The 14,433-nt window shown below is 39.6% G+C and overlaps 1 protein-coding gene across 1 annotated transcript; it reads left to right on the forward strand.

Annotated features, from left to right (window-relative positions):
* Positions 1–1,483: 1,483 nt before the first annotated feature.
* On the forward strand, positions 1,484–13,998 carry LOC119457047 (dnaJ homolog subfamily C member 22). Its single transcript, XM_037718883.2, has 3 exons — positions 1,484–2,158; positions 10,256–10,719; positions 12,445–13,998. The coding sequence occupies exons 1-3, from the start codon at positions 1,774–1,776 to the stop codon at positions 12,676–12,678; spliced, it is 1,083 nt and encodes a 360-aa protein (XP_037574811.1). The 5' UTR covers positions 1,484–1,773; the 3' UTR covers positions 12,679–13,998.
* Positions 13,999–14,433: the final 435 nt, after the last annotated feature.

The raw sequence follows: 14,433 nt of genomic DNA on the forward strand, positions 1-14,433 counted from the left end.
GATGACAAGCCCCAAAGGATGCAAACATTTCTCGGGGTACATTCGACTGGTTCCTACCGCGCAACATGGTTTGTACCAATGCTGAGGACTCGCGACATTGGAACGAGAGAAAGCATGTCCCAGCCGAGCGTTCAGCTGCTCCCAGAGCAGTCTGAGGAACCACGCGATGAGTTTCTCTCGGACTCCTGCCGGATCTCGGTGGCGCTCCCTTCGGCGTTTGCAATACGGCAAAGCATGGCCTTTGAGATTTGTATCTTTTTTTTCTTTGGGGGGGTGTCAACAGGTGGTTATATTCGCCTTTTTTTGACAAACAAAGCAAGTAACTTTGTCATGGTTTGTATTGGACAATCTAGACATTTAAGCTATAAACTACAACTTTGCTGCGAAGTAGGTGGTGTCCAAATCCACGTCCCATTAAAATCCCCGTATAAGAAAAGTACCGCCATCCTTTGATCAAAGCCGCTTCTTTCTCTCCTGTACCTCTGATTGGACGATGATAGCGCGCGCTTTCACTTCTTTATATTTAGTTTTTTTCCGCCTCAGAGCCACGTTGAAAGTCTTCTGTGCAGCCGCAGCCGGCGGCGGCGGCGCGCGCTCGGCCTGAAAGCTAAAATCCCTATATAAGAAAAGTACCGCCATCCTTTGATAAACGCCGCTGCTCTCTCTCCTGTAGCTCCGATTGGACGATGATAGCGCGCACTTTTCACTTCTTTATATTTTTTTCCCGCCTCAGAGCCATGTTGAAAGTCCTCTGCGCAGCCGCAGTCGCCGGCGGCGGCGGCGGCGGCGGCGGCGGCGGCGCGCGCCCGGCCTGAAAGCTTCAACGTGGACTTTCTAGGTGCGCCACCGTCGACTTGGCTTCCGCAAGCAAAAAGTAAAGAAAAAAGCAAGCGCTTTAGGAGAGGAGGCGGCGGAGGAAAGAGTAGATGGCGGTACTTTTCTAGGTGCGCCTCCGTCGACTTGCTTTCGCAAGCAAAAAGTAAAGAAAAAAACAAACAAGCGCTTTAGGAGAGGAGACGGCGAAGGAAAGAGTAGATGGCGGTACTTTTCTTATATAGGGATGGTCTCTGCATTTAAAACGCTGATCCTAAGGGCTATGCATTTGCTGGTCGAATCCAATAAAAGTAATTTTGGGAGCCGAAAACACGTCACTGACGCCAGGTTTTGAACACCACCTATTTCAGTAAAAACAAAGCAGCGGCAAGCGCAATTTTTTTTTTAATAGGTGGTGTTTAAAACCAGACGTTTATACGTAGTTTTGGCTCCCAAAATCGCTTTCGCCGTATGCAAGCAGCAACAGCCTTTAAGATTCGCATTCTAAATTTAGAGGGCGTTTTTTTATGGCACGTGGATTTGGACGTTGCCAAATCTCAAAGGCCACAAAGTGAATGAATTTCAACGTCGCCGAGTGGTGGCAGCAGCTAACATCTTTATTTAGTTTGTGTGCAGCGTGGAGTATCTGCCTACTTACTTTCTCCGTCCCCCCATTGTGAAGAAAAGAATCTCTCCAGTCTGATTAGTCGGTATTCGACGTGTGCAAGGAACCCGTTGATAGAGAAGGCGCGCCTATGTAAGCCGTACAACGGAGTGCGCGCGCGATTTGCACTTTGATTGCGCAGACTTGTGCCGGTACCTAGATTGCCAAGAGTTGTCCCCTGCGCTGGAAGACTGGCTGATGCGTAGGTCGGCGACACCCCAGTTAAACGTGCACTCCTCAGTTTGAAACGTGTTCATAGTACGTTCCCGTTGATGCAAGTGCGCGCGTAGTCACCGATGGCGAAAAGCTTGTTTGTTGCATATTTATTATGGTTTACGTTAGGTGTGCTAGGTGCACATCACTTCTACCTTGGTCGCGACCGCCAAGCCTTTGTGTGGTGGATGACACTGGGTGGTTACTTCGGCCTTGGCTTGATCAGGGATATTTGGCGAATTCCACATTATGTCAAATACGCCAACAGAGATCCAGAGACTGTCGACAAGTTGAAAGAAAAAATGCGCAGACATGCGAAGCCACCATCCAATACTGTTAGATCTATAGGGCAAATGATAGTTTCAGACGCCCTCGGTTACATGATCTTGTACGCCATACCGGTGGAATACATTCCTGCGGACTACATGGCTTTCGCTGCTCTACCAGTGCCACTGGCAGTTGCGATCGGTAAGTGCCGTTCAAGTTTGGCGTTTTGTTCACTAAACTAGTGGGCGTCATATATGCGCGCGAAATTAGAAATACGTAGGAATCGCTGACTGCTATTTGAATAGCTGTTTTCCCACTTATATCCAGTCCTTATATCACTTATAAATGTCAACATTTTACTGGGTCGTGTGTTACAAGCACAGTACATTAAATGAGTTATAACAATTAATAAAGTGTAAAACGTATCTGCTGAGTTCCGTCACATAAGCATGAATTAATGCTTTTATTTGGCCAATTCAGTCAAGGATTGTACCTACAGACGCGTAAAATGCGCGTATAAATTTATCGTGAAGTCATTGGTAAAAAGACTCGCGTTATTTGATACATGCGTGTAATTCCATTCACAAGTAGGCGTCCTGTCAACTGTAAATGAGAAACTGCTAAATTGCTTTGCCTAAATGTAGACAAAAAAGTGAGGTATTTTTTTTTTTTTTTTTGAATGACTGAAAATTATTGAGCAGAAATTATCTGCACCATACATTCACTGGGGAACTGATGCCTCTGTGCAACAACTGCTGCCCTCCGGCAGCACAATTATTTGTAACACTGCTCACTTGCATCGGTATTTCTTGAGACTGTAATAGGTATTGTTATCTCTTACATTCGAGCAGAAACAAATATTTCACAATTTCGAATAGTGAATTCTGGAATCAAATACGAATTGAATAGCAAATACTATCTGATTCATATTAGAAATTTCAAATATTTGCACACCCCTAGAAAACAGTTAAACAAATTGGATATTTGAAAACAATGTTTACGGGATACGTTTAATAAAACACAGCTTAAAGGGACACTAAAGAGGAAAATAAGTTCATCTGTAATAGTAAATCACCCTTTTACAATACCAGGAAAGACGCAAAAACAAAAGACCGCTTGTGCACCACTCGCACCAGCTCGCCATGATGTGGATTTTAACTCTGGTCTTGTCCCGGCAGTGCTTGGATCTAGTTAACTTATTTGTATAAATGGATTGCATTGTATTCTAAGAATCAGACTGGACTTGGCAACTTTCAAGAACTTTTACTGAGCCAAACTGGCTAAAATATGAAAAAATGCTTTGAAATCCATGACGCCTCACTGACATGCTGATGCTGCTATTTGAGTGCAAAATAAAAAGAAACTTTCACCTTCGTTCTCCCTTATAATAATCAACTTATTGCCATGAAATTAACAGAAATAAGAGTTTTCAAAGAATACTTCATCACTATAAACTGATTTAGTGTTTATTTTGTGTAGGAGGCAAAGTATGGGTGGCATCGTACTTATTTAATGTAGTAGGCAATATAAAATTGCAAGCTCTGTTTGCAATAGTTTAGCCTCGCATGAGAAACTAACCATTTGTTAGTCCCTCGTGTAAAAATTTGTTGTTGTTTGGAAGTAACTTTAGAAAAAGCTTCCAGATGTTCATAGACACCTGGCATAGAAAAATCTAAGAGAATATGGTAATCTGTATTCAGAAAGAAGGCCGATACAAAGAAGATACATTTTAAAAAAAGGTTTTGTGTATGAGGTGTGTAACCGACTCCAGCTGTAATTCTTATTGTTCGTCTTTTTGCAGACCTAAAAAAAAGCGCTATAATGTAGTCTTAGATGTGCATGACCGATGAGTTTTAGTTTAGGGGAAAATTCATAACAAAATTGTGACAAAAAATCTACCAAACATGACAGCCGAGCTTGGCTGTCTGACCAAGCAAAGTTTCTGTAAATTAGTTTTATCGAAACACGTGCAGTCTAGTAAATGTTATGTCTCACTTGGCAACATACTTCAGGAGACGTGGTATTGGCAGGTGTTGATTTTTTGTCTGAAGATAGTCATCCCAGCTGGAATCTGCACTTCTCCCATGAAGATGAGTATGACCTGGCAAGCTGAACATCGCCTTGAACTTTATCTGACACCTTACTATGTCATAATAAATGCAATCTGTCTACGTAATTATTTTTCTTTTTAGTGCACTTCATGCACTGGTGTGTAAGATTCCATATTCTATCGGAAAAAAAATGTGTGCTTTTGCTCCAGAGCTAGAATGGGACTGTTTCATTACACTTCCCACCAGCAATCATTGAACTTCCTGGTGCTCTCCAGCAACCTAAGCATGTGACATTTAAAAGGAGCGAGATCAGGGCGTTGCTTGGAGCCTCAGTCAGAAGTCTGGATGAATTGACACTAGCTAACAAGGAACTTGTGCAAAATGAAGTGCTAACCATAAGAGTTCCGTAACTTAAGCAGTATTCTTGGCTAAATAATATTGAAATCAAGGGTGTACCAGTCACTCGGGGAGAGGGCTGCGGAGCTATTGTGAAGTGGGGATTGGGAAGCTATTCAATGTCCTGTCATGCTTAGCGACTTTGATACACTTCATCGCGCCTCAACTAAATCAAATGAAAATAACATTGTTGTGCGGTTTTGTTGCCAGGACAAGAAAAACTACTTTGTCTGTAAAGTGCGTAAGGCCCATCCGAGTACTTCTGATGTTGGCTTGTCTGGTAGTTCTGATAGGGCGAATTATTTGAATGATCACCTGTCTCCTGAGAACGAAAGATTGTTTGCCAAAGCCCTTACACTGAAAAAATATGCACAAATGGCAATTCCTGTGGACAGATAATTGCTATATCAAGGCTCGCAAGACTGGTGATAGCAAGGTATATCGTATTGTCCAAGGAAGTAACCTAAGCAGTCTTTACATAGCCACTGGGTTCTTTGTTCATTTTTGTTCCAAACATTTTCTTTACTTCCATCTTTTCATCACGGCCTTACTACCTCCTGAAGAGGCAAAGCACATCCTAGCTTAAATTAATCGTTCCCTGGCACATTTTGACGCATGAAGCCTCTGGAGAAATTCAGATACTATTAATACCTCTCTAAGTTCGCTTGCTCATTCCTTTTCAATCATTTGCATCTCGGAAACTTGGCTCTACATGTACGACAAGAACATTTTGGCCTGCCATTGTACGAAGCTGAGTAGTGCCACCGTTCTTAAGGTAGTTATGGTGGCTCAGCAATCTTTATCGCCTCAGATCTACCGTACACCCTACCGACAAGGTCTTCCTTTAGACATCATACATTGTGAATATGTATCGTTTGAATTAGATTATTATTCATTATTCTGAGGTGCATTTACGACTCTCCTTCCTCAAACGAGAGGGATTTTATTTCTGGCTTGGACACCATTTTACATAAGTTATCTAAAAGAGAGTGTGTTGTGTTAGCTGGAGACATCAACATTACTTGGCTTAACATTGAAAATACTGTGTACACAGAATATTCTGATTGTTTCAGTGACTATGGTTTTGAATTTCTCATATCATCTCCCACTAGATGACCTCTTTCTGGTGGTGCTTCATTGCTGGATCATGCGCTTTATAATTTCTCTCCTTCTCCCTATGCTGGAGTAATTGATGTGAACATTGCTGATCATTATCCCATAATTCTTGCATTCAATGGGGTGAAGCCCTTTAGAACACCTACTCATGTTACTTGCATATTTTACCAGGAATCATTTATTAATTCCATAATTACAGATGATTGCTCTAGTGTTACATCTTTATGTGATGCTGATCAGGCCTTCAAGTATTCATCTCTTTTCCTCAGTGCTGTGAACGAGTGCACAACAACAGTTAAATGTAAAAAGAGATGCAAATATCCTCAGAATCTGTGGTTATCGCAGAGATTACTAAAAAGATGAAGAAAAAGAGTTTTACAGAAGATAGCCACTTAATGCTGCTCTAGCTTTGTGCTATAAAAAATATACCAACACTCTTTCATGTCTGCTAAAAAATGGTAATAAAAAAGTATTATGAAAATCAATTATGCAAAGACACAAACAGTTCTAAGAGGCTCAATGGCAGCTGTTGAACGATTTCTTAAACCGGCCACCACATAGTTCATCTTTGCAGAAAGTTACATTAACGACAGTACACATGATAGCCATGAGAGTGTTGATAATGCTTTTAGATACTACTTTTTTGAAATTTTCAGTCATGGACATAGTGCTTCAGATTGAAAACTAAATAGTTTTAACCACTCCTTTTTTCTTTTTCCCGTGACTCCTGTTGATTTGTCTACAGCAATTAAAAATCTTAGAGAGACCAGCCCCAGTATAGATAACATTTCTGCACGGCACTCAAAACTTGTGGTCGATGCCACTTTCTGTAATTATAAATGTTGTGTTCAAAAATAGCATTTCTCCTCATTCTCTAAAAGTAGCCAAAGTTATTTCAGTATTTAAAAGGGGGATAAGCTGTCAGTTTCCAATTACCATCCCATCTGTATTCTTTCTTAGTAAAGTTATCGAAAAATTATTTATAATTTGCTTAAACAAATACCTGCAAAAATTTCATTTACTGAAGTCATGCCAATTTGGTTTTTGTGCTCTACTAACCTTGCCCTGCTTTCCCTAACTGACTATATCAAATGCTCTATTGATTCAGGATGTGTGGTTGGCTCGGTTTTTTTTTACTTCACAAAGGCATTTCACACCATTAATTATCTTGTCTTGTCTAACAAACTCAAAGCATTTGGTATTTCGGTCTGTCCCTCAAGTTCTTAAAAGGTTTCTTGCTGAGCAGAAAGCACACTGTATACTTATCAGGCTCTTTCTCGGCTACTAAAACAATTAATCAAGGAGTGCCTCAAGGCTCATTACTTGGTTCATTACTTTTTTTACTTGACATCAATGATCTTCCGACAGTATAAACATGGCTCACTGTGTTTTATATGCCCACGATACTACTATTTCCTTTGCTGATACATGTATTAATGCTGTCACTACTAAATTAAATACTGTTCTTTGTAGCTAGTCCAAGTGGTTCCACGAAAATGATTTACTTACTAATCCAAATAAATATAAATTTCTGGTTTTTAAATGACCTCAACATAATTAACCTCATCACCGGGCATCACAATTGACACGTATTTCAATAGTGTGAGTGATAGTGTATCATTCCTTGACGTCCACCTTGATGCTAACTTTAAGTTCGTTAACCATATTGCTGGCATTAGAAAGACGGCAGCATTCGGCATTCATGCACTGCTGAAAGCATACTCATATTTTTCTCATCAGACTCTTCTTTGTCTTTACTTCGCTTTCATACATAGTCATATTAGTTATGACATTGTATCATGGGGGAATACATATCAGTGTCATCTTTCATCCCTTCAGCATTTGCGAAATCGGGCTATTTGGATTATTTTTCACTGTTCTCACGACTCCACCGCCACTGCCCTTCTTCGCTGCAACCACATCTTGACTGTTAGTAACTTGTTTCGGTTTAGTCTGGTTGTGTTACTGTATGAACAAATAACAAATCAACTTTCTGGTAATTTCATTTATTCTGAGATTTTAATAAATACAAACTTACCAGGTTTTCTGCTAGTAATAACATTTTGCTACCTAAGGTTTCTACTAGTTACAATAAGTCATCTTCATCCTTCTGTGCGACCACATTATAGAATCATTTACCCATGGCTCTTAAATCCACCATTTCTTTACCTTCATTCAAAAATTCACTAAAAGATTATGATTATTTGTTAAATTCCTGATGTTCGTGCTCCTTTAGTCCTTGTACTAGATTTGTGGTTATGTATAATGTATTTATTTCTCGAGTTCTTCCTTTTTTTTGCATTCAGGCTCTTTCATTTTTATTCTGTTATACTTAATGTTATTTCTTGATGTATTGGTTCTATTGTTTGCACTGCTGTTAATCCTTGTAATATTTATATGTAACCTTCACCGAGGGTCCCATTGCAGTCTTGTACTTTGGGACCCTCATCTGTATACAGGGTATTTCACTTAACTTGGGCCCAAATTTAAAAATATGCAAATGCTACGTACCTGGACGCAACCAAAGTAATGTTGTTTGCCGTCGCTTGGAGATACTCAGATTAGTTTTTGCATTCTTCCTAATTACATAATTAGTTGTACTTAATTAATCTACTTCTCAAATATTTTAATTAGATGAAAAGTGTCAATGAGAAAATTGGAACAACATGAAAAACTCCCGATACAGCTTTCGGTTGCTCAATACGTGCTACATAAAAGTGTTTTTCCGAGCGTGAAAGAAGCCTGCGAATACACGCAAAATTGCTGCATGACTGGCTGCTCGAGGCACTTTGTGTGTATTCGCGGACTTTCATGCTCGGAAAAACACTTTCATGTAGCACGTATTCAGCACCAGAAAGCCATATCAGGAGTTTTTCAAGATGCTCTACAATTTTCTCATTGACGCTTTTTATAAATTATAATAATTGAGAAGCTGATAAATTAAGTACAACTAATTATGCAATTAGGAAGAATGCAAAAGCTAATCTGGGCATCTCCAAGTGACGGCAAACAACATTACCTTGGTTCTGTCCAGCTACATAGCCATTTGCATATAAGTTTGGCCCAAGCTAACTGAAAGACCCTGTATTTTATATGCTGTAATTAACCTCCAGTATATTATTAAATTGATTGAATGGTAAATTAATTGATTGATTTAAAGTCTTCACCTTTATTTTTATAGCGTACTAAACCTTCTGCATATTTTCATGATGAACATGCGTCAGCATCATTGACATACACGATGAGCACAATATCTAGCAGTTGCTGCCCTTAGCAACAGTGAATTCTAAGGATACAAGAGCTCAGCATCGACTAATAGACTTAAAGCCACAAAGTCAGGAACATTTAATTGATTATTTAATTGAATAATCGGACTACATAATTTTTTAACGACACGAGCAGTGAAAAGACAGGAGCTTCTGTCGGGTTGTCTAATTTTCTGCTCCGATGTCTACGCTGCTTTAATGACGCCTTCTACATCAGTACATGCTTAGGAGTTCACATGGTTTTTATTTTTACGTTCAGATAAGTGTGGCTTCATTATTTCCCACAGTGGGTTGCTTTTATTCATTAGCATTACAATGGCATCTGTAGAACTTATGATAAATTCTTCTCATCGTGTGAAGTTTTAATTCACACTAGAGCATGCAGACGATTTCAGACAGACCTTCTGCAGAAGCTCTACTAGCCATCTGATTTCTTAGTTTTTGAACACCGCCTGTGCACATGCTCTTATTCATTACTGTACAATACTGTACAAAGCACATGAAGGCATCAGCGTCAATTCAAGGTGCACAACTATGCCAGCTTGCTTACAGAAAGGCTGATCGAGCATGATAATTGAGTATGAGGGGATGCCCACCAACCTGACAATCATTGCTTCAAACCAGAACCAGGCACTTGCTGCACGGAGTCAAAACAAATGCTCCTTGCACAATAGGCGCATACCCCTTTTCACATTTGCAAAGCCATGGCTTTCCCACATAGCATGGGCATCACTATGGCTAATGTTCATGCCATCAAATCTGCATATCTTTATTGCGTGATCTAACCTAGCGACATTGTAAACCAGCAGCAAGCACATACATTTAAGATTTGTTTACTCTCGGTAGTTTTAGTAAAAATTGTTCTTTTCATTCATGCTTCTTGATGTGCTTTTTTTAAGTTTAACATAAAAAGATTGTCAAGAACTCCAGAGCAATTATTTTTGCTTCACTTGCATTCAAAACACCAATGATTAAGCTACAATTTTGTGTATCATAGTATATGTTGCGAGTAATTTGTCTTGAAATAAAACATTAAAACATCAAAGCACCGAAAATGAGCAAATTTTGGGGGGGTAAGGAAAGAGGTAATCGAGATGCATTGTTGCTTTAACTACCTGCTTTTGGCTTTGTTTCTGTAATATGACTCTGTTAGAAAAAAATAGTCCTGTTTCCTAAATTCTGAGCAGTTTATTTTTCCCATGTTTTGGAAAGATGTATTTGTATGAGACAGAACAACACTTTCCGGTGTTGGCACTAACTAGAGGAAGGAGCCCAAAAACTGTTTTGTCATGAAGGATATTTGAAAGTTGAAAACATTTTAAAAGTTCATGCATATTGTACTGTTTAGATCTCTGCCATTTGTATCATGTAAGCTTTTTTCCTACATATACTGGTTATTTCAAGTTATTGTGCCTTTTTTATTTATTTAGACTGCATTTAATTGGACTTTGTTCTCGTTTCCTTACCAGGTGTCCACCTCGTGGGCAACATAGGGGAACAAGAAGGCAACTTCAAAATGCCATTGTTGGGAGCATACTTGACATACCCGCTCTACTTCTTCAGCACGCACAGCGTCTTTTGGACCAGCCTGGCCTCTAGCTACTTCTTCAACAATTATGCTAAAACATGGCGCCTCAAGCCACGGCCTGCCAAGCCATTGTGCCAGCGGCTTGTAGTGTTCATCACATGTGGCCTGCTGTACAGCTCTATGTGGGCCTCATGGTTGTACTTCAACTGTAGCATGACTGACAATGATGGCACTGAGGTCAAGTGCCGCGACTCAATCCAGCATTTCTTTAGCAGCCCTCTGTGGCAGGACTTCAAAACCGTCATGGTGGGTATGTACCACCAGGTGCGACATCAAGGCTGGAGTGAACTTTGGCGGCTCTTTATGGAGGCTCTTGATCCTCAAGGAGAAGCCAATGCCCTTAAGGTTAGTGTCCCTGTCAAGATTTGTGTGATAGTGGCAGCACTCATTGTTATGTGGACGGCTTCTCACTTAATAGAGCTTGTATGTCAACAGATTTGTTGGGAACAGATGTGTTATGCTGGCAAAAAAGAAAATGATGAGCACTGTTTTGCACTTGGTTAGGACCGTACATAATTTCAAATGAAGTGTACCAGGAAGCTGTTTACAGTGCTAGCTGTAGTAGCCATTTTTACTGGTAATCTGTCACAAAATCTTGGTGATTCTTGCACTCACCAGTAGACAGGGTGGGCAGTGAAGAGGAGGAGTGTGTTCCAAAGAGTAGAGTGCAGTACAACGGTATTGTGTCAGCTGTAAATAAACGGTTCCATACACTGAAGGATGAGTGACAAAAACGTGTTTATACTACAATCACCTATTGCATAGTTCAACAGTTTGGATGACTAAACATTTAATGGTAGCACAGAATAATGGAATAATGGCAGTGTTGTAGTAGTCATTTTTGCTGGTAATCTGTCACGAAATCATGATAGTGGGCAGCAGTGTAAAACAACAATTGGTAAATACATGATTTGGAGGTGATAGTTCACCCATAGCTGTTGTCACTTCCGTTGCAGATTTGGCAATAAAAAAAAAATTTTTTTTCTTCCATAGCAAAGGTGCTTTACTCAGTGCTAGTCTGAGAAGAAGGGGACTGTATTGAAAGTTACAAAATTTTCCAGTTTCTTACCAATTTTATTCATATTATAGTATTTACAAAGTTTGTTAACTTTTTGGACAGTTCATTTACACTTGTGCAGCAGGCACTTAATCTATTTGGGAAGCATTGTCATTATTCCATTATTCTGTGCTACCATTAAATTTTAGTTTTTAAGTCATCCAAACTGTTGACTATGCAATAGGTGATTCTAGTATAAGAAGGTTTTTGCCATATCTGTGTATCCATCTTCCATCTTAAACCATTCCAGTTTTGGCCAAAAAAATGTTATTTGCTTCTATATTATGTGCGCGAATAAAAAATTTGTAGCAGATTAAAAATATAGGTGTGACACCTGGGTTATTAACTTCACAACTACTGTGTAAAAATAGTGAAAAATGTGCTGTGTGTGATTGGTTTCATGTGTTATTGGTTTCACTGCTCTTTCCTTGAGGCCAAAGAGGGAGCTCACTGCAATTTTAAGTAGGAGCACACTTAGTTGCTACCATTCTCAGAGGAACAAGAAGTTGTGTCATTTTGGCTACTAATCAAGACAATGTATCAGTACTTTTGGAATGTGTTAACTTTTTTGTAATTTTCTAGCTACAACACTTCTATGAAACTTGCATATTCAGCGCCTCCTGAGCTTGAGGGCATGGCTTCAATCTTGGCTGCAGCACCCCAATGGGGGCAGAATGCAACAATACATGTGTACCGTGCATTGGTTTGCCCGTTAAAGAACCCCAGGTGGTTAAAATTAATCTGGAGCCCCCCAATACAGCGTGCCTCATAATCAGATTGTGGTTTTGGCATGTAAAATCCCACTATGAAAAAAAATTTTTTTAGTAAGTAGAGTTCACAGTTGAATTGAGTTGCTAGCTGCAGGCCAGGTCTGGTCACTTCTAATGTAATTTTAGATAAATGCTTCTCAAGTCCTTGATGTTAGGGCAAACAGCTCATAGGATTGTATGTAACCAAATACATGGTTGTACAAAATGTTATGTTTGCTAAATATTGTGTGGTGCAATTTCCAGGTTCTTGGTGTTCAACCCAGTGCCTCGCAAGAAGTCATCACAGCAGCTTATCGCAAGCTGGCTCGCCAGTGGCATCCTGATCGTTTTAAAGAACATGGCCAGAAACTTGAAGCTCAAGAGAAATTTATTGAGATTCAGAAGGCATATGAGGTCCTCTCCAACTTGAAATCACGGCGACTAAAAAAGAATGCTCAAGAACCTGAAAACCCAAGTGACGTTCGCAGCGAGTTCTGATGAGTCTTTCCAAGCAGACTCTAAATGTGCACTGAACTTCTTTGATGGCATTGTTTTTGTGAGTTTGGCGGGGTATACAGTTATTTAGGCTGCACAACATAAAGTCAGCAGGCAACATAAGGTTACGGGTAGCACATTGTTTTCTTTTACTTTGCACTTACAGCCATGTGTCACTGTTCTGCTACCAAAGTGAAAAAAATTATACTCATTTGTTCAGTATAAGTGTGCCTTAAAATATATTGGTTCTGTGAGACATTACATTCCAAAGATTTTTATTTAAGTTATTTGAACGTGTGCCTTTTGTTGACTGCACACCTAGGCAAGTCTTTCATATTTGCGTTTATAGCTGCAGGAAGATTTGAAGTGTTTCTACAAAAACTTGCAGCTTGGTGCGGTAAACAGTGCAAAATCATTGTATGACATTTTAGGAAACAAACACTGCATAGAGGTCACTGCATGATGTCTTGCTCAGGGGAGCACCACTTGTGATGTCAGTTTTTATTGCACTGAAAGCTTGGCTTGGTTAATGTTCTTAATTTTATTATTCTTTGTGAAAGAAGTTAGGAGCCGTGAAGAAAATTTAACTGATTTGTGCATAAAATAAGTTGGCCAGTGTTGCTATTTCATTGCTTGTACATCTAAAATGAACTTGTGACCACATTTGAAGTAAAATAGTTGCACTAATGAAAATATGAAATTCTCGTGATGTCTAAAGACTAAAGGATGTAAAAGGAATGTAACAGTTATGCAGGGACATAGCAAATGTCTTGAATATTTGTGCAGTAATCACATTTTTATGACAAGGTTTGTACACGAAAAAAGTTTGTGCAGATACATAAGGTATACTTATGTGAGCATCTGTATGGATTTGTATATTTTTGATATCCTTTGGCATAAGTGGTTGCTGCATTGCTGAGATCATTTTAATAGCATGTTCTAGTGCCTCCAAATCAAGGTTGCAGTGCTTTTCTATCAGTACTGTTGTATGGGTGTACACATGTAAATCGCACTAACCCACAAGACCGGGCCGCTTCTATAGCTGAAGGCAATAACATTCTTCTGTGCCTTACTGGAACAGTGAGCTTGCCTATTGTGGAATGTTTTTACCAATTCCATTGTGTGATCAAGCTTGCTGAATGACAGCTTTCCCATGTGAGAAATTTATGGCCATGTCTTGCTGCCATATCTGTGATTATTCTAGAGTGATGGCTCCTACTGTTTTTGGTAGGGCAGCTATATTATTTTATGCATAGCTTTGATGGCAAGCACTGCACTTAGTTTGTCTGTGTATGCACCCATAGCCACTTACAAAGGTGATGATACTGAAAAAAAAAAAAAAAGACGCCTGTATGGATTGTTTTGTGACAAATAAGTTGCTTTCTATAAATCTGTTTCTACATTCATAGTGCAACATGTGGTCTGATGCAAATGCTGAAGAATGTGAATTTGTTTGTGATGTATATTTGATGTATATGTGATGAATGCCTTGAATAAGTTGCTGCCTGCACCATGTGGAAGGCTCCATGTCAAGTAGAGTGGGATGAGTTGAGGTGTGCTGTCAAGGGCCTAACTCTGCAGCCACCATTCACCAAGAATCCAGTGTGGTCACAGCTAGAGGTAAATGTAGAGGTGATGGCATGGTCCGTATCAGGTGGTCCGTTTGTGTGAGTGTCTGTAAATGCTTACAAAGAAAGCTCAATCGTTCTAGAGTAGAAATAAAGTAGTCAAGGAAAATGTTCCACAAAGTGTCTGCTG

Source organism: Dermacentor silvarum, chromosome 1, assembly GCF_013339745.2.
Source record: "Dermacentor silvarum isolate Dsil-2018 chromosome 1, BIME_Dsil_1.4, whole genome shotgun sequence".
Lineage (NCBI taxonomy): Eukaryota > Metazoa > Arthropoda > Arachnida > Ixodida > Ixodidae > Dermacentor > Dermacentor silvarum.

What these genes read in the sequence shown, in the direction of transcription:
- LOC119457047 (XM_037718883.2), top strand. Translation starts at nt 1,774, where the DNA reads ATGGCGAAAAGCTTGTTTGTTGCATATTTATTATGGTTTACGTTAGGT. An exon ending in GCCACTGGCAGTTGCGATCG is followed by an intron (nt 2,159 to 10,255) that starts GTAAGTGCCGTT and finishes TTTCCTTACCAG; the next exon opens with GTGTCCACCTCGTGGGCAAC. An exon ending in GAGAAGCCAATGCCCTTAAG is followed by an intron (nt 10,720 to 12,444) that starts GTTAGTGTCCCT and finishes TGCAATTTCCAG; the next exon opens with GTTCTTGGTGTTCAACCCAG.